The sequence below is a fragment of the Oryx dammah genome, unplaced genomic scaffold (genome assembly GCF_014754425.2).
Source record: "Oryx dammah isolate SB20612 unplaced genomic scaffold, SCBI_Odam_1.1 HiC_scaffold_24, whole genome shotgun sequence".
NCBI classification, from domain to species: domain Eukaryota; kingdom Metazoa; phylum Chordata; class Mammalia; order Artiodactyla; family Bovidae; genus Oryx; species Oryx dammah.
Genome location: NW_024070208.1, coordinates 70,916,625 through 70,942,042, shown reverse-complemented (window position 1 = coordinate 70,942,042; position 25,418 = coordinate 70,916,625). Strand labels below are relative to the sequence as shown.

Sequence of the window (25,418 nt, the reverse complement as noted above, 5' to 3'; positions counted from 1 at the left end):
TTCTAGATTGTGAGCCTAATGAGAACAGGGATTTCATCTTTTTAGGTATATTCTTTTCTGAGGACACCTTTGTTAACTCTTAGCAGTTTCTGGATGCTTATCTAAATAATGAACTAGTTTTCCAAAAGGCTGAAATCAAAATAACTGAAGAACCCATTTTTATTATGATATCTTAATGTTGTGGTTTAGTCACTCAGTTGTCCTCTTTTGTGACCCCATGGACTGTAGCCTGCCAGGCCTCTCGGCCCATGGGATTTCTCAGTCAAGAATAAAGGAGTGAGTTGCTGTTTCCTTCTCCAGGGGATTTTCCTGACCCAGGAATCAAACCCGAGTCGCCCGCTTGGCAAGCAGATTTTTTACCATTGAGCCCCAGGGAAGTCATTGTCTCACGTTGAGCAGTTTGCTTCAGGTTTTACATCAGGGCTCTATATGATAGTGTAATGATGCAGATATGACTGAGGGCCAGTGGAAAGTAACACAGATAACTCATTACTAATAACAAAGTTCTGAAATCTGAGTGTGACTTCTTTCCATGAATTAGATCACATTCAAGATTTGAATCCTAACATGATTCTTATTTACTTTCTTTCTGAAGTGGGAGAGAAATTTGTGGTGTTAAACTCTGTCCATTGGTTACAGCAGTGCTGTCCACAGAAATATATAGTGAGCCACATCTGTAACTTTAAATTTGCAATAACCATATGAAAAAGTTAAAAGGGACAAGTGAAAGTAATATTATAAGACCTTTTTGAAACTATGTGTCAAAAATATATCAGCATGTAATAAACAGAAAAAAATTCATTGAGACATAAAAGAGTTTTATGCTATCTTTGAAATCTGTGGTGTATTGTACAGTTAAAGCACACCTCAATTTAGACCAGATGCATTTAAAGTCCTCAAAATCATTATGTGAATAGTGTTACTGTATTTGACAACCTAGGGTTTATAATATTAATAAGGATTTTCATGGGTTCAAGGGAGTGAATGTAGTTTTGATAATTGGAAGGATGTTCCTCATAGGTGTCATAGTTTGGGTTCCCCCAGCAGCAGACTGTGAGGCAAATATTTGCATGAAACTGGTTTATTTTAGAAGTGATCCTAGGAAAACACATGTATGGAGTGGATAAGTGAGACAAAAAAGGGAAGGAAACCAATAAAATGTGTGTTATCAAGAAAGTTACTGCTTTTGCAACTGGGTTCCTTCCCTCAGAGTCACCCTGGGAGACAGAATTATTCCAACTGACAGGCAAGGGCACTGGGGCATTTATCTACCCACACTCCCCATCCATCACTGGTTAAGGGCTGAATCCAAGGTTTTTTATTTGCTTTGCATATGGCCCCAGTGTGGATCCATAGCTAGAAAGAGGCCCTAAGTGGACAGTTGCTGATAAGCAGTGAGCTTCTTAGTCCTGGAGAAGAGTCAGAGGACACGAGCTAGAAAGTAACAGCTTCTGCTCCAGCAGGCCACACCATCCAAGGAGGGATCCTGTTAGCCTCAGGAGCCCTAGGGACTTGATGTCACTGAGACTCTGCTTTATACCAATCGTCCTGTTCATTTATGTATCCCTAGATCCTGGAATTGTAGGTGTTCAATACATAGTTGTTGACTGTATGCCTTTCCCTGAGTACCTGCTTTACTCTTTCAGGCTCTCCGTGTAAATAAATGGGGCACATGGTTACCAATCATGTATCATGTCCTTAAAACTCCCTCATCAGAAAGGAAAGAGAGCTTTTCTCTTTCTAGCTCCAGCAAAAATGAAAACAGAAATTACCCGCTGCTCAACATTCTCAAGGAAGAAATCCAGTTGGTCTGGTTAGCCATGAGGTTAACTGTGGGCCAAGCCCTTTGCATATTGACATGGCATATTATGATTGGCTAGATTTCAGTTGGGTGCCCAACCCTGAGTTTACAGAGGTAGATATATTACTAGAAGGAGAAGTGATACAGAGATTGTCACCATATTCAGAACTATGGATACCCACAGGATTATGTTTAAATTGTGAATCCCATTTGTCCTGTATGTCTTGATAGAAAAATGCTTGAGGACCAACCCTGTCCTGCCTGAGCCATTTTAGTTCTGCTGTTAAACCTGCTGCAGATTTAACACTGTTTTGACCATATGTCAGAGATCCTATAGACCAGTGGTCTCCAACCTTTTTGGCACCAGGGACCAGTTTCATGAAAGACAGTTTTTCCATGGACCAGGGAGGGTGGGATGGTTTTGAGATGATTCAAGCTCATTACATTTATTGTGTACTTTATTTCTTTTATTATTATGTTGTGATTATATAATGAAATAATTATACAGCTCACCATACTTCAGAATCAGTGGGAGCCCTGAGCTTGTTTTTCTGAAACTAGATAGTCTCATTTTGGGGTGATGGGAGAGACTGACACCTGAAGTGTGCTGTTTATGTCCAGTCTACTCTGCAATCACATTTTGGTTGCTGTCACTGCAGAAAACCCTGCTTCCCAAAGATAGCTTGTTGAATATGGAAGCAGACCACCAGTGCTTTGTGGCAATCTCAAGATATTCTGCCTTTAACCTAGAACATATAGAGATTTGAAATTGAGACACAATTGTAGGAAATGAAATGAAACGAAAACATACTTTTTAGATCATCATAATTTACAATCTCAAGAAGGTGATCCTCTCTTACAATGGATAAAGTCGATTCACCTGGCTTATTCGCAAATGGATCACAGACCCATTCCTTCCCAGTTCAAGAGTGTTTTGTGGTTGGGAAGTAATGCTCAAACTCTTTCAAAAGCTGAAATAGGTGATCACACACCAGCGAGGATGAAGGAGGCCCTGGCTCAGTCTCTTTCAAAATCTCTGGTTAATATTTGAAACATGTCAAAACCCCAGTGTTCACTTGTTACCTCCATAATTCCAGTTTGGCATTGAATGAAGCCACTTTATCTGCTGACTTAAACACAGTTGTCCTTCTCCCCCAAAGTGATAGATAGATTGAGTTCATTGAGCAGGTTGAGTGTGTCACACAGGTAAGCACGGTTTGCAGTCCCTTCTGTGTCACTGAAAGGTGCTGCCAGAAATCTCCAGAGCATCTCTTGTACCTCAAAAACTGGCCAGTGATCTACCTTTAGAAAGTCTTCTCACTTTTTTGTGCATAAGAAGTGTGTGTGCTCTGCATCCATCTCCTCACAGAGCTGCATGACAGACGTGAGCTAAGGGCATGCACTGTCATGTGGTTGATCATTTAGTCACATCCTGTAAACATTGTTAAGTTCAAGTGACACTTTTCAGCTAGCCAGCATTTCTCTATGGATAACAGTGTATATCGACTCACATTTAAAAGTGATCTCTTTGACCCAAGTAGTGAAACAAGAAAGCCATCCAATCATGGCAACCACTGTGTGCCCAGACCAACGCAAAATGACCAATTCAGTTTTCCTGATATATAACTTCAAAGACTTAAATAGTTCTGCAGCTGTGGTATTGGTTGGCAACAAAAGTGCCCACAACATATCCTCATGCACATCTTTCTGAAAATATAGCTCATAGAAACAAGCGTTGTTGCCTTTTTGTTAACATCAGCAGACTTGTTAAGTTGGATTGCATACCACGGTGACACATTAATCTTTCCTACAATTGTGTCTCAATATCCTCTGCTGTTTCACCAATTCATCTAGCTATCAGTTCAGTTCAGTTCAGTCGCTCAGTCGTGTCCGACTCTTTGTGACCCCATGAATTGCAGCACGCCAGGCCTCCCAGTCCATCACCAACTCCCAGAGTTCACTCAGATTTGTGTCCATCGAGTCTGTGATGCTATTCAGCCATCTCATCCTCTGTCGTCCCCTTCTTCTCCTGCCCCCAATCCCTCCCAGCATCAAAGATTTTTCCAATGAGTCAACTCTTCGCATGAGGTGGCCAAAGTACTGGAGTTTCAGCTTTAGCATCATTCCTTCCAAAGAAATCCCAGGGCTGATTTCCTTCAGAATGGACTGGTTGGATCTCCTTGCAGTCCAAGGGACTCTCAAGAGTCTTCTCCAACACCACAGTTCAAAACTATCAATTCTTCGGCACTCAGCCTTCTTCACAGTCCAACTCTCACATCCATACATTACTACTGGAAAAACCATAACCTTGACTAGTCGGCAAAGTAATGTCTCTGCTTTTGAATATGCTATCTAGGTTGGTCATAACTTTCCTTCCATGGAGTAAGCATCTTTTAATTTCATGGCTGCAATCACCATCTTCAGTAATTTTGGAGCCCCCCAAAATAAAGTCTGACACTGTTTCCACTGTTTCCCCGTCTATTTCCCATGAAGTAATGGGACTGGATGCCATGATCTTCGTTTTCTGAATGTTGAACTTTAAGCCAACTTTTTCACTCTCCTCTTTTACTTTCATCAAGATTCTTTTTAGTTCCTCTTCACTTTCTGCCATAAGAGTGGTGTCATCTGCATATCTGAGGTTATTGATATCTAGCTATGGTACTAGCCAAAAGAGGGAAAGATGCCACCTTTTGAACTACAGCCTCTCCTAAAAGTTCATGAAAGCTGTCCTCAGCACCAGGCAGGATTGACTCTTCAGTAAGAGTGAAGGACTTTTTACCTTTAGCAATGATGTTCACCACTAAGAATGATGCTCTCAGTGCAGACACATTTGATGAAGTTGTGGCCATCACTAATTGCTTCTGTTCTTCATGTTCACATATTTCCTTTTGAAAAACTCCAAAGGCTTGTCTTTCAATGCAGGGTGCTGTTTTCCATGTGACAACAGTTGTGACGGTTTCATGGCTTCATTGCATAACTGGTTGCAAATATATGTGTTGCAATTAACCTGTAATTGAAGTAGAACTCCTGATATTTTATCTTAATTGAAGTTTTCTTTTGTTGGCAGTCTTAGACTGTTTTGCTGTCTTATCATTGGGTCTCTCTCCCTTATCAAAGAAGCTCCAGCTCTGTTTTTTACTCATTTTGGCTAAAGTTAGCTTGTGGACTTACCAAAACTGTGACAGAGACAAGTATGCAGTGCAGGAAAGAGGCACTAATGGAAGTAATGGGCAGGCCTTGTGCACACTACAATTAGTGTCAGATTCCGCCTTAAAGCTTGTCATGAGACGCAGCTGTGCAATTGAAGTACACCAACTCATGTGCTACTGTACAGCCTGCCAACAGATGCAGCTTGTCACTTGCCACTCATTGAAAGGGTCTTGATATGAGTCTGCAAGCAATTGGCTTATTACCGACCCTCTGCTGTCAGCCTCTCTGCTAATGATAATCGTACTTGCAGGAGCTCCCCAGTGCTAGCATCATCACTTCAGCTCCACCTCAGATCATAAGGTATTAGATTCTCATAAGGAGTGCTCAACCTAGATCCCTCACATGAGCTGTTCACAGTAGGGTTCATGCTCCTGTGAGAATCTAATGCTGTTGCTAATCTTACAGGAGGTGGAGAGTGAGAATCTAATGCTGCTGCTAATCTGACAGGAGGTGGAGATCAGATGGCAATGTGAGTGATGAGAATTGGTTCTAAATACCCATCAAGCTTCTCTTCCTCGCCCATTGCTCACCTCTTGCTCTGTGGCCTGGTTCCTAACAGGCCATAGATCAGGGTTTGGGGACTCCTGCTGTAGACCATATAATAATTTATAATTTGCACAGATACATGTTTCCCCCATGATCCCTGAGGTTTTTTGGAAATGAATCATCAAGTCCAACAAGATTGAATTTCTCCTTAGATGTTGTTTTGTCAACAGCCGGCTTCATTAACTCAGCATAATATATTCAGTGTTCATCCATGTTGTGGCATACATTCATGTATCTATCTTTACAAATAATATCCTATTGCATGTAATACCAGATTTTATTTATCCATTCATTAGGTGGTGTACACTTGCTTCCTCCCACCCCTAACACCCCTAATTATCACCTTTTTATGAATAATGGTGTTATACCATTAGTAACTAAGTTTTCATGTGGACATGTTTTCATTTATCCTGGATAGATAACTATGAGCAGAATTTCTGGGTTATGTGGTAACTTTGTGGTTGTACCATTTTACATTCCCACCAGCAATATGTGAGAATTCCAGTTTCTCTACATCCTCTCCATCACTTGTTATTGTTCTTTTAGTTGTAGTATTGAACAATTTCAGATCAGTAAACAAGTGCAGATAGAGGTCTTATGACATCTCCCCCATGTTTGTAAGCTCTATGTCTGGCCTAGTGGTCCTGAGCCTGAAAGGCATTCACTGCACATATGTTCAAAACAAAAAGTTTTTTGTTATATATATATATTTTAATTGAAAGGTAATTGCTTTACAGAACTTTGTAGTTTTCTGTCATACATCAAGAAGAATCAGCCATAGGTATACCCATGTCCCCTCCCTCCTGGATCTCCCTCCCATCTTCCTCCCCACCTCACCCTTCAGCCTTTTGCAGAGTCCATGTTTGAGGTCCCTGAGTCATACAGCAAATTCTCACTGGCTATCTATTTTACATATGGTATTGTGAATTTCTATATTACTTTCTCCATACATCTCCCCTTCTCCCTCTTCTCCTCCCATTATATCCATATGTCTGTTCTCTATGTGTGTTTCTCCATTGCTGTACTGAAAATAAATTCATCAGTGCCATCTCTTCAGATTCCATATATATGTGTCAGTATACAATATTTATATTCCTCTTTCTGATTTACTTCACTCTGCATAATAGGCTCTAGTTTCGGACGAAATCTGTTCCTTTTTATAGCTGAGTATTGGAGATGGAAATTGCAACCCACTCCAGTGTTCTTGCCTGGAGAATCCCAGGGACGGAGGAGCCTGGTGGGCTGTCATCTCTGGGGTTGCACAGAGTCGGACACGACTGAAGCGACTTAGCAGTAGCAGCAGCACTAGTCCATTGTACATATATGTACCACAGCTTCTGTATCCATTTATATGTTGATGGACATCCAGGTTGCCTTCATGTTCTCATTATTGTAAACAGTGCTGCAATGAACATTTGGGTATGTGTGTCTTTTTCAGTTTTTATTTCCTCAGTGTATATGCCTAGGAGTGGGATTGCTGGGTCATATAGTGATTTTATGCCTAGCTTTTTAAGGAATCTCCATACTGTCTTCCGTAGTGACTGTATCAGTTTACATTACAAGAATGTTCCCCTCTCTCCATACCCTCTCCAGCATCCATTGTTTGTAGACTTTTTGATGATGGCTACTCTGACTGGTGTGAGGTGGTAACTTCTTGTGGTTTTGATCTGCATTTGTCAAATAATGAGTGACACTGAGCATCTTTTCGTGTGCCTCTTACCCATCTGTATGTCTTCTTTGGAGAAATGTCTCTTCAGGTCCCTTTCCCACTTTTGATTAGGTTGTTTGCTTTTCTGGTATTGAGGTGTATGAGCTGCTTGTATATTTTAGAAATGAATTCTTTATCAGTTGTTTCCTTTGCTATTATTTTCTCCCATTCTGAGAGTTGTCTTTTCACTTTGTTTGTAGTTTCCTTTGCTATGCAAAAGCTTTTAATTAGGTTGCACTTGTTTACTTTTGTTTTTATTTCCATTATTCTAGGAGGTGGGTAGGAGATCTTGCTTTGATTTATGTCATCGAGGGTTCTGCCTATGTTCTTCTCTAAGAGTTTAATAGTTTCTGGTCTTACATTTAGGCCTTTAATCCACTTTGAGTTTATCTTTGTGTATGGTTTTAGGTAGTGTTCTAATTTCATTCTTTTGCATGTAGCTGTCCAGCTTTTCCAGCACCACTTACTGAAGTGGCTGTCTTTGCCCCATTGTATATTCTCGCTTCCTTTGTCAAAAATTAGGTACCCATAGGTGGGTGGGTTCATCTCTGGGTTCTATATCTTGTTCTGTTGTTCTACATTTCTGTTTTTGTGCCAGTACCATACTGTCCTGATTACTGTAGCTTTGTAGTTTAGTCTGAAGTCAGGAAGGTTGATTCCTCCAGCTCCATTCTTCTTTCTGAAGACTGGTTTGGATATTCAGGGTCTTTTATGTCTCCATATGAATTGTGAATTTTTTCATTCTAGTTCTGTGAAAAGTGCCATTGGTAATTTGATAGGGATTGCATTGAATCTGTTGATTGCACTTAGTAGTATAGTCATTTCAAAACAAAGAGTTTTATTATATTCGTTTTAGTTTTCACAAAGTACTCTCACAAATTCTGAGGCTGGCAGTAACCCTGTTGGAAGTAGGATGAGTGAGGCATCTAGAGCTCTGATCCTTTGGCTTCCAGGGCCAGTCCTCTGAACAGTGTAACATTGGATTTGAACATTCTTCTAAATATCATATTAATGTATGTTCAGAAAATAATGCTAAGAAGTTTCAAAAAATCTTAATTAAAAAAAGAAATACAGCAGGAGCTGTAGGGACTGAGTGTATTTGACAGTTTGGAGACACTAATTATGGTCTTGAGACAATTGTGGGGACCAGAGAGAACAGTCTGGGGAAGTGTGACAAGAGAAGTCACTAGACTTCCAACTTCAGCAAGAAATTTATTCATCTTTGAAGTAGAAGTAGTAGCTGAACATTTATAGGGATGGAGAAATGTAGAGAATTTCAAAGAGAACTCGAAATCAAGTGAGGAGTGATTATTTAGGTTGTTTGATTGCATTATCTGAGAAAGAGTTAACACCAGAAAGATGGGTAATTGGAAGTTGAGAATTTTCAGCTTTGTCTTCCTTTTTTCAATAGAAAACTTCAAACATGCATGAAATATCAAGAAAATAGTATAATAAACCACCAGCATGCCCATCAATAGAAAATTAACAGTTTGCCATTCTTATATGTTTGAGTTATAAAAAATATTTGAACACAGTAAGGGTTTCTTTAAAATTACTTTCTCCTTCAGCTTTATTGCAGTCTAATTGATGATCAAAAATTGTATATATTCAGATGTACAACTTGATGACTCTGCATACATATACATTGTGAAATGCTCATCCTACCAAGCAAAACAATATATCTATCACTTCACATCTTAATCATTTAATTTTTTCTCTCTTGTATGTTGAGAACTCCCAAACTCTACTCTCTCAGCAAATGAAAAGGACACAGTACTGTATTGTCAACTGTAACCAAATTGCTGTACACTAGTTCTGCAGGACATATTCATCTTGCATAACTGAAGCTAAAAGTCATTATTAATAACACCATTTTAGTCAAGGTACATGGGAAATTATCAAAGAATAATGAGGTGATCTTATTATAAGCACCACAAACTTTGATCTTTCTTCATTTAGAATGAAAGGGAAGAGAAGCTGCTGAGCTGGTAAGATGACCACACAAATAACTTATCACTTATGAGTGGGAGCTCAAGATTTTATTCTCAGTCCTACAGCATTGATTCATTCAGATAGCATTTTCCAGACACTTTTCACACACTGACCATCCAACTGTAAGACAGTCATGCTGAACTTGGACTTGAATCCAAATCAAAAGTCATCATTTATTGATTCAAAGATCTTGGAGAATGCTGTCCTTGAGTCTCATCTTTCTCATCTGTAAAATAGCGATAATACCTTCTTGAATAGGGCATTGTGGGAGTTAAAAGTGAATTAAGTTTCCCACAAATGCACATAACCTGTATTCTACAATATATTGCCACTGTTACTCCACTAGCAGTCCCTGAGCTCATGATGAAAGAAATCATAAGGCAATCTCTCTGTCCCAAATTCCTCTTCAAAGAGGGCAGCAAAAAGCTCACAGAGATCCCCCCACAATGTAACCTGTGAGATGCAAGACACCTCACATGTTGTGGCGATCTCCAATGACAGCATGCATTCATGTTTCAGAATCATTTGAAGTCTTCCAATCTTCTGTTACATTTGTTTAAGTCTTATAGCTCTAGAAACTTAATCTGTGCTAAACCCTGTTGTTGGCCATCGTCAAATGTTTGGTGCCTGGTTTGTATTGGCCAAACCAAGGTCTTGTGCCCAATGTACACTGAGGTGATATGAACTGAAATGTTGGTGTTCTGAGCAGAGAAAGGTTTATTGCACGGGCCAAGCAAGGAGTAAGGATGCTTGTGCTCAGAAGTCTGGAACTCCCCAGTGGATTTCAGGGGAGGTTTTTTAAAGGCAGAATAGGGGAGAGAGTGGAGAGTACTTGATTTAGCTCATGCACTATTCTCTGCTTGATGTTGAGGAGCAGGGTAATGCAACAGGGGTTATCACCATAAATCCTTAGGTTCCAGTTTATCATGGCCATCATGCAGTTAACTTCTTCCACCTGGTGGACTTTTTAGCATCTGCAAAACAACTCAGAAATGTGCACCAAACATATTATCTGTAGCCTTCTGGGAGGAACTAAAGATTCTGTGACTGCAGTATGGCTAATCTATTGATGACGTTTTGTTTTGTTTTTTTAATTACGTGTTCACATTTTTCCAGTCATTAATTCTTGAGCCAGCCTTTTGTGATTCAGATGAGGCCTGGGAGACTAAAGATTTTCTACAAACAGGAGACAGGCAGAGGGCAAGGAGTAGGGGTAGGATCTATCCCAGGAAGGCCCCACTGGGTTCTGCTTCATTACAGTTGGAGAACTTCCCACAGCGCCCTTGTTTGGTCTTGATGAGGGCAGAGGGCCCAGAGAGGAGGCTGCTATCTCCTTCTGCCAGCTTTCTCCAGGTTTCCTCAGCAGCCCGTGGGGAGCCTCTGAGCAGCAGAGATGGGCGGGGCTGAGCCTCCCTTCTCCACCTGCCTGGGCTCAGAGCAGGAACTTCCGCATAATTTGCAGCCAGGTGCGCTCCTAGGAGCTGGGCTGGTTGTGCCTCACAGTCAGCCTGCTGCCTTTATCGAAGAGCTGATAACTTTGCCTCCCACCTGCGTGAGGCTTCTGGAAGCATCTACCTGGTGTCTCTTGGTCCTGCAGCCCCACACGTGGCACGCTGCGTCCATCCTATGCCTGTGGCAGCACCTGCACAGAGCGGGTGCCTCAGAGGTGGACCCTGGAGGCTGCTCAGTCTTGGGAGGTGGACCTGGTGCACAAAGGGCTCTCCACTCTCAGAAGCAGGTGTTCTCAGGCTCCAGCCCAGTGGGCCTGCGGGGCGGCCAGTCTCCAGCTTCCCCGCCGGGTCCTCCAGGAGCAGCAGGAGCGCCACGCCGCCTGAGCAGGGAGACCCCTGTCTGTGTCCGCCTCGGCCGGCAAGATGCAGCCCGTGTCCGGGGAGGTGAAGACCAGCCCGCTGCGGAAGGCGAACTTCTGCTCGCGCCTGTTTGTCTGGTGAGCACCCTGTCTGAGCTGTGACAATTCCACCGCGGGCGCAACACTGTTGGCTTCTGTTGGGGACCAAGGGACAAAGTGAGGGAGCGTGCCTGGGAGCCTGGGGCCGGTGGGGTTGCGAGGTTGGGAGGGGTGGGTTTGGGAGGGCTACCAAGGGACCTGGTGTCAGGGGAACTGAGTCTCCCTGCCTTGCTGCTCTCTGCCCAGCCAGCCCCAGAGCCTGAGAGCTGATGCAGCAGGAGCAGAAGGCAAGGAGGGTTGCTCAGGGAGAGTCACTGCCCAGCAGGAGAAGGGACTGCGCTCCCTACTCTCCACCTTATCCAGTGGCCTCAGAACCACTCAGGAATTCACTGTCAGTTCTGAAATAAGCTCCAACCCCCCGCCCCCAAGCAAGCAGCTTGTGAACAATTTTCTTTATCTATTTAGTGCCCTGCATCTTTGCCATCTTCCAATAATGTCCCCACCTTTTCCCATGTCCCTTAGGTGAACATCTGAGTTCCAACTGCCCTGGGCTCCCTCTCTCCCCCTGTCTATGACCATGTCTTTCTTTCTGTCCCTCCTTCACTTCCTCTGTGGTCCTGTATGTCCTGGTACCTAGTTTTGGCCAGTTTCATGTTGTACAAAACACTATTATTTTAATGAAATGAATGGGGACATTATTATGGAACATGTGTTGCTTTTGCCTGGGACACTGGCCAGGAGTAGAGTGTGTATTTGACCACAGCCCCTGGCCCTATTGTGAATATCTCCACTTCTACCTTTGAGAACCAAACCCTGGGGATGGGGTCCCTGAAACCTGTGGGGTCTTATCCAAATCTCTGTCCTTCAGAGAAGCAGTGCATGGTCTTGATGCAGGTGGTCCTGCCCAGGAGTCCTTTGGTCCTGAAACCACTGACAGGTCCATGAGCTGGGAGGAAACACAGAGATGAAAAGCACTGCAGAGAGCTGAAGCTCTTAATTGAAGTCTTCATCTAATAGCTGGGACTATAGATATTCAGGCCTGAACCTTTGGATTTTAATCACACTTGGGTGATTATTAGGTCCTTTGTTTCTGGACCCTAACCCATTTATCTTTTCCACAAAGTCTGATAGTTCTTTTATTGGACAGCCTAGGGGATCCCCAGGGGGATGGCAGCTCCTATGCTTGCTTTGATGGTGGTGTATTTAGTGCATGTGGCTACATCCCTTGGCTATTTGATCACCCTTTAGGAAAGAGGGGCCTAGAAGAAGGAATATGTGTGTGGTTACCATAAATAATAGCAAAGTAGACAAATGTCTCCTTAAGGTCAAGTAGGGCAAGAAACTCTCAAAGCACATTCTGTTTGTTGACTTTGAAAATGTATGTGCATAGAAATGGAAGGTGAAGACTTCCATTTTCATTGGCACCCATTTCCAGGTTTCCTGCTGGGGAGGAAGGAGCTATTACCTCTTATTTCATGCTTGAAGACTCTGAAGCATAGAGGTTGAGTAAGTTGCCTACCATCACACAGCTACTAAGCGGTGGAGTGGGATCTCAAACCAGGCAGTCTGGTTCTGGGGTCTGTGTTTCTTGTGTATGTAACTGCTGTGCTTGTCATGGAATTGGTTGCCTGGACATGTGCCAGGGTCCTAGCCCAGGCTGAGATGCTTATCATGACTGGGGAGGTTCTTTCTCCACTCAGATTCCCCCAACCAATAAGTAAACTGATGGTGAGACTGGTAGAGCACAAGCTTTGCTCAGTGACCAAACAATGGAGAAGCAGAGACTTAGTTTGCAAATGAACCTCTCAGCCCAACTGGGTATATAGGAGGGTTGAAGTAAAAGGAAGGGAATCAGGTTAAGAGAGGGAGGGATATGCATGGCTTACCCAATAATGTGGTGTGATTTGGACCTGAAATTAAGGCAGCACTCCTTTTCAGTCCCTGTATGAGCCTTTTGCTTTGTTGTCACAGTCACTGTCAACTGTGGTGGTCTGGTTGGTGTGTCATTTATCACGCTTATATATTACAGTGGGTGCATAATGAGGCTCTGTCTACTAGAGGTTAGGTCTTCTGCTATTTGGGTCCTACCTAGTTCTAATCAGTTCTTATTTTTTTCTTTCCTTTTATGATTGAGCCTGAAACTCAGATAAGAGCAGTTGGTTTCCATTCAAGGGAGGGGCAGGGATATATTTCTGGGGCACCAGCCTTCCTTTTTATTGCTCCTTATTACTGAAGGACTCTGAAGGGGCAAAGGTTCATCTTCTAATGTTGCTACCTGCTAAGCATAGGCATTGTTACGTGTTGGGTTCAGTTCAGTCACTCAAAGTGTCTGACTCTTTGAGATCCCATGGACTGCAGCACGCCAGGTTTCTTTGTCCATCATGAACTCCTGGAGCTTGCTCAAACTCCTGTCCATCGAGTTGGTGATGCCGTCCAACCATCTCATCTGCTGTCATCCCCTTCTCCTCCTGCCTTCAATCTTTCCCAGCATCAGGGTCTTATCCACTGAGTCAGATCTTCACATCAAGTGGCCAAAGAATTGGAGTTTCAACCTCAGCATCAGTCCTTCCAATGAATATTCAGGAAAGTGTTTCTTTAGGATTGACTGGTTGGATCTCCTTGTAGTCCAAGGGAGTCTCAAGGGTCTTCTCCAAAATACAGTTCAAAAGTATCAATTCTCTGATGCTCAGTTTTCTTTATAGTCCAAACCTCACATCTATACATGACTACTGAAAAAGCCATAGCTTTGACTAGACAGACCTTTGTCAGCAGAGTAATGTCTCTGCTTTTTAATAGGCTGTCTAGGATGGCCATAACTTTTCTTCCAAGGCAAACGTCTTTTAATTCATAGCTGCAGTCACCATCTGCAGTCATTTTGGAGCCTCCAAAATCAAGTCTGTCACTCTTTCCATTGTTTCCCCATCTATTTGCCAGGAAGTGATCGGACCAGATGCTATGATCTTCATCTTTTGAATGGTGAGTTTACGCCAGCTTTTTTCACTCTCCTCTTTCACCTTCATCAAGAGGTTCTTTAACTCCTCTTTGCTTTCTGCCATCAGTTCAGTCAGTCAGTTTAGTCACTCAGTCGTGTCCGACTCTTTGCGACCCCATGAACCACAGCACACCAGGCCTCCCTGTCCGTCACCAACTCCCAGAGTTCACCCAAACTCATGTCCATTGAGTTGGTGATGCCATCTAACCATCTCATCCTCTGTCATCCCCTTCTCCTCCTGCCTTCAATCTTTCCCAACGTCAGGGTCTTTTCAGATGAATCAGCTCTTTGTATCAGGTGGCCAAAATATTGGAGTTTCAGCTTCTACATCAGTCCTTCCAATGAACATCCAGGACTGATTTTCTTTAGGATGTACTGGTTGGATCTTCTTACAGTCCAAGGGACTCTCAAGAGTCTTCTCCAACACCACAGTTCAAAAGCATCAGTTCTGCACTCAGCTTTCTTTATAGTCCAACTCTCACCTCCATACATGACTACTGGAAAAACCATAACCTTGACTAGATGGACCTTTGTTGACAGAGTAATGTCACTGCTTTTTAATATGCTGTCTAGGTTGGTCATAACTTTCCTTCCAAGGAGTAAGCGTCTTTTAATTTCATGGCTGCAATTACCATCTGAAGTGATTTTGGAGTCCCCCAAAATAAAGTCTGACACTGTTTCCACTGTTTCCCCATCTATTTCCCATGAAATAATGGGACCAGATGCCATGATCTTAATTATCTGAATGTTGAGCTTTAAGCCAACTTTTTCACTCTCCTCTTTCACTTTCATTAAGAGGCTCTTCAGTTCTTCACTTTCTGCCATAAGGGTGGTGTCATCTGCTTGTCTGAGGTTACTGATATTTCTCCCAGCAATCTTGATTCCAGCTTGTGCTTCCTCCAGCCCAGCATTTCTCATGATGTACTCTGCATATAAGTTAAATAAGCAGCGTGACAATATACAGCCTCGACTTACTCCTTTTCCTATTTGGAACCAGTCTGTTGTTCCATGTCCAGTTCTAACTGTTGCTTCCTGGCCTGCATACAGATTTCTCAAGAGACAGGTCAGGTGGTCTGGTATTCCCATCTCTTTCAGAATTTTCCACAGTTTATTGTGATCCACACAGTCAAAGGCTTTTGTAAAGTCAATAAAGCAGACATAGATGTTTTTCTGGAATTCTACAACCTTGCCGTACTCCTCTCCTAATTTGGAACCAGTCTGTTTTCTATGTCCAGTTTTAACTATTGCTTCTTGACCTGCATACAGATTTTTCAGGAGGCAGGTCAGGTTGTCTGGTATTCCTGTCTCTTGAGGAATTTTCCCCAGTTTGTTGTGATCCACACAGTCAAAGGCTTAGCAATAGTCAATAAATCAGAAATAGATGTTTTTCTGTAATTCTCTGGATTTTTCTGTGATCAAAAAGATGTTGGCAATTTATTCTGGTTCCTCTACCTTTTCTAAATCCAGCTTGAACATCTGGAAGTTCATGGTTCACATACTATTGGATGATTTTGAGCATTACTTTGCTAGCATGCGAGTTGAGTGCAATTGTGTGGTACTTTGAACATTCTTTGGCATTGCCTTCTTTGGGATTGATGAACACTGAACTTTTCCAGTCCTGTGGGCACTGCTGAGTTTTCCAAATTTGCTGGCATATTGAAAGTAGCAATTTAACAGCACCATCTTTTAGGATTTGAAATACCTCAACTAGAATCCCATCACCTTCACTACCTTTGTTTGTTGTGATGCTTCCCAAGGGCTTTCTTGTCTTTGCATTCCACGATGTCTGGCTGTTGTCCAGTACTCACATCACTGTTGTTATTTGGGTCATGAAGATCTTTTTTGTATAATTCTTCTGTGTATTCTTACCACCTCTTCTTAATATCTTCTGCTTCTGTTAGGTCCATACCATTTCTGTCCTTTATTGTGTCCATCTTTGCATGAAACTTTCACTTGGTTTCACTAATTTTCTTGAAGAGATCTCTAGTCTTTCCCATTCTATTGTTTTCCTTATTTCTTTGCCTTGATCACTAGCAAGGCTTTCGTATCTCTCCTTGCTATTCTTTGGAAGTCTGCATTCAGATGGGTATATCTTTGCTTTTCTCCTTTGCCTTTCTCTTGTCTTATTTTCTCAGCTATTTGTAAGGCCTCCTCAGACAACCATTTGGCCTTTTTGCATTTCTTTTTCTTGGGGATGGTCTTGATCACTGCCTCCTGTACAATGTCACTAATCTCTGTCCATAGTCCTTCAGGCACTCTGTCTATCAGCTATAATCCATTGAATCTATTGTCACTTCCACCCTATAATCATAAGGGATTTGATTTAGGTCATATCAGAATGGTCTAGTAGCTTTCCCTACTTTCTTCAATTTAGGACTGAATTTTTCACTAAGGAGTCCATGATCTGAGCCACAGTCAGCTCCTGGTCTTGTTTTTGCTGACTGTATAGAGTGTCTTCATCTTCAGGTGCAAAGAATATAATCAATCTGATTTTGGTATTGACCATCTGATGATTTCTTGTGTAGTCTTTTCTTGTTTTGTTGGAAGAGGGTATTTGCTATGACCAGCACGTTCTCTTGGCAAAACTCTGTTAGCCTTTGCCCTGCTTCATTTTGTACTCCAAGGTCAAATTTGCCTGTTGTTCCAGGTATCTCCTGAATTCCTAGATTTGCATTTCAGTCCCCATGATGAAAAGGACATCTTTTTGGGTGTTAGTTCTAGAAGGACTTGTAGGTCTTCATAGGACCATTCAACTTCAGCTTCTTTGGCATTACTGGTTGGGACATAGACTTGGATTACCATGATATTGAATAGTTTGCCTTGGAAACGAACAGAGAGCATTTTGTCATTTTTGAGATTGCACCCAAGTACTGCATTTTGGACTGTTTTTTTTTTTTTTTTCTATGATGGCTACTCCATTTCTTCTAAGGGATTCTTGCCCACAGTGGAAGATATAATGGTCATCTGAGTTAAATTCACCCACTTCACCCCATTTTAGTTCATTGATTCCTAAAATATTGATGTTCACTCTTGGCATTGCCTGTTTGACCACTTCCAATTTACCTTGATTCATGGACCTAACATTCCATGTTCCTATGCAATATTCTTACAGCATCGAACTTTATTTCCATCACCAGTCACATCCACAACTGGGTGTTGTTTTCACTTTGGGTTAAAGGAGCAGATTTCTCCTGATTCCACCAAAATGAATCTGATTGTCACCAGGCTAGAGTCCCAATTGCTCATAGCCTTGGGTAAAGACCATCTGCCACTTGATTGTCTCAGTTCTCTAAGAGATAAAACTAATGAGTCAATTGAGGAATCATGGACCAAAGAGCAAGAGAAGGAGAGTAACTGTAAGGGGTTCTAAGAATGACCTTAGAAGCCCAGAGAAGCTGGGGAACCTTCTTTTGTTCCTGTCACAAATTTGTTCAGCCAGGCCCTTCTTGTTTTGAGTATTTGGCCAAGTGACATTCTCTCTATTAAAGAAAAAATTTTATTGGAGTATGGTTGATTTACAGTGTTGTGTTAGTTTCAGGAGTACAGCAAAGTAAATCAATAGACATATATCCACTATTTTTAAAAGGTTCTTTTCTTTAAAAAAGATAAAGGCTATTACAGAGTATTGAGTAGAGTTCCCTCTGCTATACAGTAGGTTCTTATTAGTTATTTATTTTATATATACTTCCCTAGTGGCTCAGACTGTGAAGAATCTGCCTGCCGTGCAGGAGACCTGGGTTAGATCCCTGTGTTGGGAAGATCAACTGGAGTAGGGCATGGCTACCCACTCAGGGATTCTTGCCTGGAGAATCCCCATGGGCAGAGGAGACTGGTGGGCTGCAGTTCATGGGGTTGCCAAGAGTTGGATATGTATATAGTAGTTTATGTATGTCAGCCTCAGCCTCCCAATTTGTCCCTTCCTCCCTGCCCACCTGGAAACCATAAGCTCGTTTTCTACATCTGTAACTCTATTTCTGTTTGGTAGATAAGTTCATTTGTACTCCTTTTTAAGATTCCATGTATAAGTGATACCATATGATATTTGTCTTTGTCTGCAAGTGGTTTTCCCTGGCAATTGAGATGTGCTATCTTCTATCTGACCACTAGTGTTAACATAAAAACAGCAGGAAATGGTTGCTGGGGCACAAATTCCCCCTTGATCAGCCAGCAGGTAGTCAAGAGCTTTGCAGTGGTCAAGTGTCATGTGGGCCAGAGGGTCTAGTGAAGATTTTGTCATTCTAAGGTTAGAACTGGGTTCTCTACTTACCTAGGCCAGTCTCTGACTTTTTAAAATTTCTTTGTTTTATACTTAGGTTATTATAAATTCTTTCTCATGCCAGGCTCACCAGGGATCTTACAAGGGTGACAACTGCTATTACCAGTCCAGCTTCCCTCCTGACTAGATGATTCACAGGTTGTGCGAGTGTAATTAAAATCTGAATGTAACCTTGATCTGGGTGTGTACAACCTATAGCCCAGTGTCCCCTCATAGTTTTCTTGGAGAGATGGCCCAACATGGGTGGCCCTTGCCACAGGGACCTCGAGGAACAAACATCCCTCAGGGGCACACACACTGTCTTTGAATTTTATTGAGTTTTGTTTAGGCTCATGGTGGCACCCTTCCATCCAGGGTACTTGCACATGGCCAGGCCCCTCCGTGTTTGGTATGATCCTGTCCCCAGAGCCCTTAAGCATGGTAACTATCTAGAGTCGGCCATGCCTGTAGGTGGAGGGCTCATAGTGAATGGTTGGTTGGACCCCCAGAAAATAGGGATTTGACTAACACAGAGGCCTTTGCAGGAGTGTGGTGGCAGTGGGCAACCTTGATGTCCCCAGGCAGAAGCCTGGGCGTGGAGGAATTAAACCGTAGTTCGGTGATGCTGTCAGCTGTTAGTGCAGTTCCCTGAAAGTCTGGCGGGCTGTATTTATTCCCAACTGAGGCTGATGGTGACAGATCCAACAGTCAGTAAAACTTCAGCCCTTTTGCATGTTTGAACATTACTTTTAAAATAAATGAATCTGCCAGGGAGTGATACCGAGGAGGACCATAAAAAGAATCAACTGCATTATTGTTGGGAAGGTATGACTTATCTTGAGGCTGTCTTCAGAAGGTTGGGTTCAGAAAGAAGCTCACATGAGTGTTCTAGCTGAGGGGAGTCTGACAGGACTGTAAGGAATTTAGGGTCCAGAGCCTGTTAGACTCAGAGTGTTGTGTCCATAAGATAATTCCTGTAAAAACTCCTCTGTGTTGACAATTGATCTGAGGAGAACTTGAGACCTCAAGTTGCAACTGCTTTGAATATGACTGGTGCTAAGACACTTCAGTTATGTCCGACTGCAACCCCAAGTGGTGAGGTTGCACCAACTGGTGGACTGTAGCCCACCAGGCTCTGCAGTCCAAGGCATTTTCCAGGTTTGAACACTGAACTGGGCTGCCATTTCCTTCTCCAGGGGATCTCCCCAACCTGGGGATCGAACCAGCATTTCTTACATCTCCTGCTTTAGCAGATGGGTTCTTTATCACTAACACATGTAGGTATCCTTCAGTCTGATACATATCAGAAGATTTAAGTCCTCAGTAATACAGGAACATATCTGCAGTTTACCCACAATGGCCATTCAGCTCTATTCTGCATGCCTGAACCACTGTTAATTTATATTGATTTCTAAACATATTTTTTTCATTAATAATTAAAGCAGATGTACAATGCATGTTCAGTAAGCCACAAACAGGCTGCTTTAATTAAGTTATGTAATATATAAGCCAGCATGACTTTCCTATACCTAGAATGTATGTGTGTTTGTAAGCATATATCTAATTTCCCCAATATCTTTATATATTTAAAATGCAGACTTTTCTTTTTTTTTTTTTTAAACAATGTCCATGAATGTAGATTTCTAATTAGAGATGTGTAATTTGGATATATGTTACTCTCCTTTTAAATTTTTAACAGGTGGCTAAACCCTTTATTTAAAATTGGTCACAAACGGAAATTAGAACCAGATGACATGTACTCCGTGCTTCCAGAAGATCGCTCCCAGCACCTTGGAGAAGAGCTGCAAGGGTGAGCACAGGCAGCAGGGAGGAGGCGAGGGACAGTGAGAATTTCCACGTGGGGCTAAAGGTTTGGGGGAGGCTTTACCTTCCTCTGGGTTCTCCTGAGGCTCCTCCCCTGGCACTGTATGCTCACCCACTCAGGTTGACCCTGGGCTTAGCCCACTTTGGAGGCTGGGGAAGCCTGTGTTCCCTGTGCATCTGTGGACGTGGAGGGAGCCCGCAGCCATGGCGCTGGAGGCTGAGCTCTGTCCCCGGAGGTGGGGTCCCTGGAGGAGGGAGTTTGCCCTCCTGAACTGCTCATGACCTGTGAGTCCAGCAAATCTAGGCAGAAACTTGTTTCCAGAATCCGGAGCTTTTCCCTCAAGGCCTTTCTCTGGAGCTTCAGAGTCTGCACCGCTCATCTTTCAGGAGCTCTGTGAGCAGGTAGCTGGCATCTATTGCGCAGCTGCAGAGCGCCCTGTAGTGCAGGCTCATCTCCCACTCTGCCCTTCCCCATTTCCCCTTTGGTGGACACGCTGTTTACTGTGCTTTGTTTTGTATCACAGGTACTGGGATCAAGAAGTGAAGAGAGCCCAGAAGGATGCACAGGAACCCTCTTTAGTGAAAGCAATCATAAAGTGTTACTGGAAATCCTCTTTAATTTGGGGAATGTTTACATTTCTTGAGGTAAAAGATTTTCATACTGTGCACTGCTTTTTGGTGTATGTATCTCAATACTGAGGTGGACGGGACGGGTGGGGAGAGAGGCCAGTAGTCTAAGGTCTGATACATGGAAACATGATAGAGCTCAGAGGTTGTATTTATCTTTAGAATGGCAAGAATTGGACTCCAGGGGTTACTATTTTTCAACTGATTCAACAGTATTGTGGAAGGATGGCCTTGAAATAAAAGACATTTTATATTATGGTAGAAAGTTCCTGGTGTTCAGTATAAATGCTGACTGATCTTTGACCAAAAGAAGATTCAACGGCCTCAGGCAGTATGTGCCCTGCGATTTAGAGGAAGGTAAATTGGACCCGAGCCCAGAATAACGTACATTTTATGGCACTCATTTATAGTTTAACAAGGTAAAAAATGTTACCTTGACCAGGTCACATCTGAGAAATGCTTTTCTAAGAAGATACCATCGCTGCTCCTCTTCCAGGGGAACAGAACCCAGGGACCTGCATCTGGACTGTAGCTGCTCAGAACTCCTAAGAGCACACCTTGCCCCAGGCTGCCCCCTTCTCTGTGGTCTGGCACTGTGAGCAAAGCCCCCGTGGGGAGGAGCTCCAGCTTCACTGTGAATTCTGTACACCCTCCACACTGCTTTCTTTCCCTGGTTGTGGGAACAGATTCCTGGTTGAAGGGGGATCCTGGTATCTTGGCATTGACAGAGGGTGTAGGAGGGAATGTGCAGGGCAAACCAGAGGCAGAAAGCTGTGAGGTCAATGACCTCCATGACCCTGAAGATCCTGGGTCAAGACTCCCCAGAGGACAGTCTACCTGGGGACACAGTGCCAGCAGCCCCCTGTCCTGGCTGAGCCTGCTAGGGGTCTGCTGCAGACCCCCCTGGGGGGCTCATGCTCTCTGTGGTCTCTTGGTGCTGCCTTAGGGACACGGGCGGCCTGTGAGTGTGTGAGGGCAGGAGGGATGGAAGATGCAGGTGCTGTGAAAGGAGTGGAGAAGGTGGAGAAGGTGTGAGCTGTCCTCAGTCCATCGTGTTGTGGCTGAGGTGGGTGGGCCAGGTGGTTTACAGGTGGGCGGTATGGCTCTTGCTTAAAGGCTGTGCTGGACTGAGGGCACTGCAGGCAGTGGGCAGCTGGGCAGGTGAAGTCCGCCCCACTCAACTGGAGAGACAGAGAATCTGTCAGCTCCCAGGTGACTGGATGGTCCTGGAGGATGGAGTTCTCACTGATGTCAGAAGAGGATTGGCCACTGTGCCAGAAGGTGGGACAGGTGTGTGGGTCAGGGTGCCGCCTTTGAGAGGGCACTGACCACCTATGTACTGCGGTGCCTTGTGAAGGACGGGGTGGGAGAGGGGACAGGAAACCCGTCAGGCTGCCCCAGCCCTTCTTTGTCCCGCGTGCAGCTGTCCAGTCATGGAATTTCCACATAGTCATAGTAAGTCTGTTTGAAATACACAGGTGGCAAGCTGGTGTGGCCTGTTTGTTCAGGATTTCCTGACCTCACACAGCAGAGCTCTCATGAATTCTGCTTCTCAGGAAACCCTGGGGCCTCGGTTCTGCCTGTGGCTCATGCCAGGTGCCTGGCTGGATGAGTGGCCTCCGGGTTTAACATTGGATCATATCCTGGAGCAGGTCTTCCTCTGCTGTCCCCGGCTCTCTAGTTTCTCTTTGGTACCAGATGCTAAAGAGTCTTCAAGTCAGGTGGGTTCAAAGCATAGCCCATGTGGCTGGGTTTGAATGGAGCTGCTGGTTTTTCTTGCTGTCCTTGGCTGTTGGCTCCTTGGCTGGGGTCACTAAGCCTTCAATGGATCTCATTCTAATATGAGTCCTGGATCTTGGCTGTGGCAGCTCATGGGAGAAGCAGACATAGAGGGAGAGGCCACAGGATCTGGAGTTCTTCCTGAGAGGGAATCCTCCCCACTGTGGTGCTGGGAGGGTTGATTTCAAAGTTTTCCAGCCCCAGTAATACTTCCTGCTGGGGATCCAGGAAGGCCAGGCCTGGGGCTGCGTAAGGTGGAACTGGAAGAGCCCTGGGCCCTTTCAGGAGGTTGGTTTCTGGGTGGTCATGGCAGAGAAGAGGGAAGTAGAGGATGTAAATTTAGGGGCTCATCTGTGTGGTAGTACTGCTAGTACTAGTAGCAGTGCTAGTTAGCTAAATAATCGATTTTCTGAAGCAACTTCCCGTGTTGTGATCAATCTATACTGCTTGTTGTTTTTTATATTTTACATGGTGGAAGATCTAAACTCAGCCCAGGATTTTCTAAAACATAAACATCTTTCCTTTTTGATCTCTGGCCCTCTTTTAATCCCTCGGGTGCACAGAATGCTCCGTGGATCCTCCATGATCCCAAGCAGTGTGGTCTTTCCACCCACAGCATGAACAGGGCCTCACAGTTACTCCTGGCAGCACCAGTGGGAGTAAGCAGGGTGACGCCAGTCCAGAGTGAGGCTTTTAGGGTTTTAGAATTTTGAGATGTGAAAACCTCTGTCCTATGAGAAGGGCTTCCTTTGTGGCTCAGCTGGTAAGGAATCTGCCTGCAATGAGGGAGACCTGGGTTCGATCCCAGGGTTGGGAAGATCCCCTGGACAAGGGAAAGGCTACCCACTTCAGTATTCTGGCCTGGAGAATTCCATGGACTGTCCTGTGAGAACTGAGGAGTATCTCTTCCTCTCAGAGAAACAAATACCAGGCTATGAAGCACTTGCCAGTCACCCCTAATTAGAATAGAACAGCCAGAGAGTTTCCAGCATACCTGGGCCCTGTGTGCACCTCCACAGGTGGAGAGGACAGGTCCCCACCTGCCCGGGGCCCTCAGGGTGGAGAGGAGGAGCCTGAAGCCTCTGCCTGGGCCTGAGTCACAGAGACTACCTCCCCAGGTCATCAGCACTTCTCTCTGAGAGGTGAGGTCTTCATTGCTGGTGTGTAAGTGGGGTGACCTCAGAGAGCCAGAGTGGGTTCACCCAGTCCCTTCCCCTGAGAGGGGAGGTGTTGCCGGGAGTTATGTCCTCTTCCCAGGACCCTTAGAAGTGGCCCAGCCTTGTCCAGTCACTTGGTCTTTGTCTGAAGCCACTTTTGCTGATGGTCTCTGGTCCAGGTGGAGGCTGTGGGACTTTGGAGCTCAGCTGATGGTTAGGAAGTAAACAGAATCCTCTGCATCCCAGTGGGCTTTGTGCCTCGACTCACGGCTGGTTTCCTGAGAGCTGAGTGGTCTTTGCATTTATTCCTCAACCCTTTCTTCCATGTGTCCCTCACTTCTGCTCTACCCAGGAGGCTGAGGAGTTGCTGCTGGTGGCAAAGATACTGTGCTGAGAGCAACCATTGAGGACTACATGGCAAGGGAGAGAAGGAGGAGGGGGCACTGAGCCAAGCAGAAGGGGACCTGCAGGGCAGACTTGCTGTGCACCCCGTTGGTTCCTGAGAGCATCATGTTAGCCATTAGGTGTCAGTAATACCCACAGTGATGACCTTGAGTTATAAATTAGGGTTTTATATCCAATCTTATTTTCTTTTTCTAAGCATATGTACATTTTTAATATAAAATTAAAAGAAATTTTTAAGTTGAAGTATGATTGGCTTACAATGTTATATTAGTTTCCGGTATACATCATTAGTGATTTAATACTTTATACAGTACATGATAAGTTTAGTTACCAACTGTCACCATGCAAAGTTATTCCAATATTATTGAATACATTTCCTATGTTGTATAATTCTGTGATTTATTTATTTTTTAAATTTTTATCTATTTATTTTTTGTCCCTGATCCCCTTTTACTTATTTTATAATCTGGAGTTTGTACCTCTTAAGTTCCCTCACCTGTTTCACTTGTTTCCTCCACCTCCCTCAATCCATTTTCTTTATGTAGTCAGGGAAGTAGACTACAACAAAAGTCAGAGACTGTTTTTGAAATATTGCATTCATAATGGTTAAAAATTTTCGCAATCTGGGTAGAAGTGAAACTTTAATTATAGTCTAGAAAATTTGGTTTTACACATGACTTTTCTCAAGAGTTCTTGTTCCACTGTGGTCGCCTGTGAGGAACAATGAGTTTTCCAAGCCTTGGTGAATCCAGCCTCTGCCATTAAGAATAGAGTAAGTCTCTTACCAGAACTTCTAATAATAAAAGTGATTATTATTATAATTATTTTTATGGTGGCTTCAGAGTACTATGTGCTGTTGTAGCTTATTTAGGTGTCCCAGGATTCCTCCGGGGGAGGCACGGCTGGTATTTTCACAGATAAAGACCTGGAGGCCCAGGAGGGCACACGATGGGCTTGGCATCATGTGACTGGCAGGTGGCCGACCTGGTCTCTGAGGTGCAGTGTTCTGACTGCTAGTCCCGTGTTCTCTGCATTCTGTCCTCTCCTCTCACAGCCTCCACTGAGGCTCAGAGCCAAGAGGAGCTGCTTTTCTAGCAACAGCTCTGGCCCCTCTGTCACCTGATTTCTATGGTGGTTTTTTTCTTTTTAATTTCCTGTAGATTTTTTTTAAATGGATTTAGATTTTTAAGAACATTTCAAAAATACAAAAACA

General features: G+C 43.7%; 1 protein-coding gene across 1 annotated transcript; it reads left to right on the top strand.

Annotated features, from left to right (window-relative positions):
* The first annotated feature begins 10,726 nt into the window (after window positions 1-10,726).
* On the top strand, window positions 10,727-24,194 carry LOC120883242 (multidrug resistance-associated protein 4-like). Its single transcript, XM_040267271.1, has 4 exons — window positions 10,727-11,205; window positions 20,113-20,223; window positions 20,762-20,882; window positions 24,153-24,194. The coding sequence occupies exons 1-4, from the start codon at window positions 11,132-11,134 to the stop codon at window positions 24,192-24,194; spliced, it is 348 nt and encodes a 115-aa protein (XP_040123205.1). The 5' UTR covers window positions 10,727-11,131.
* The last annotated feature ends 1,224 nt before the right edge of the window (window positions 24,195-25,418 follow it).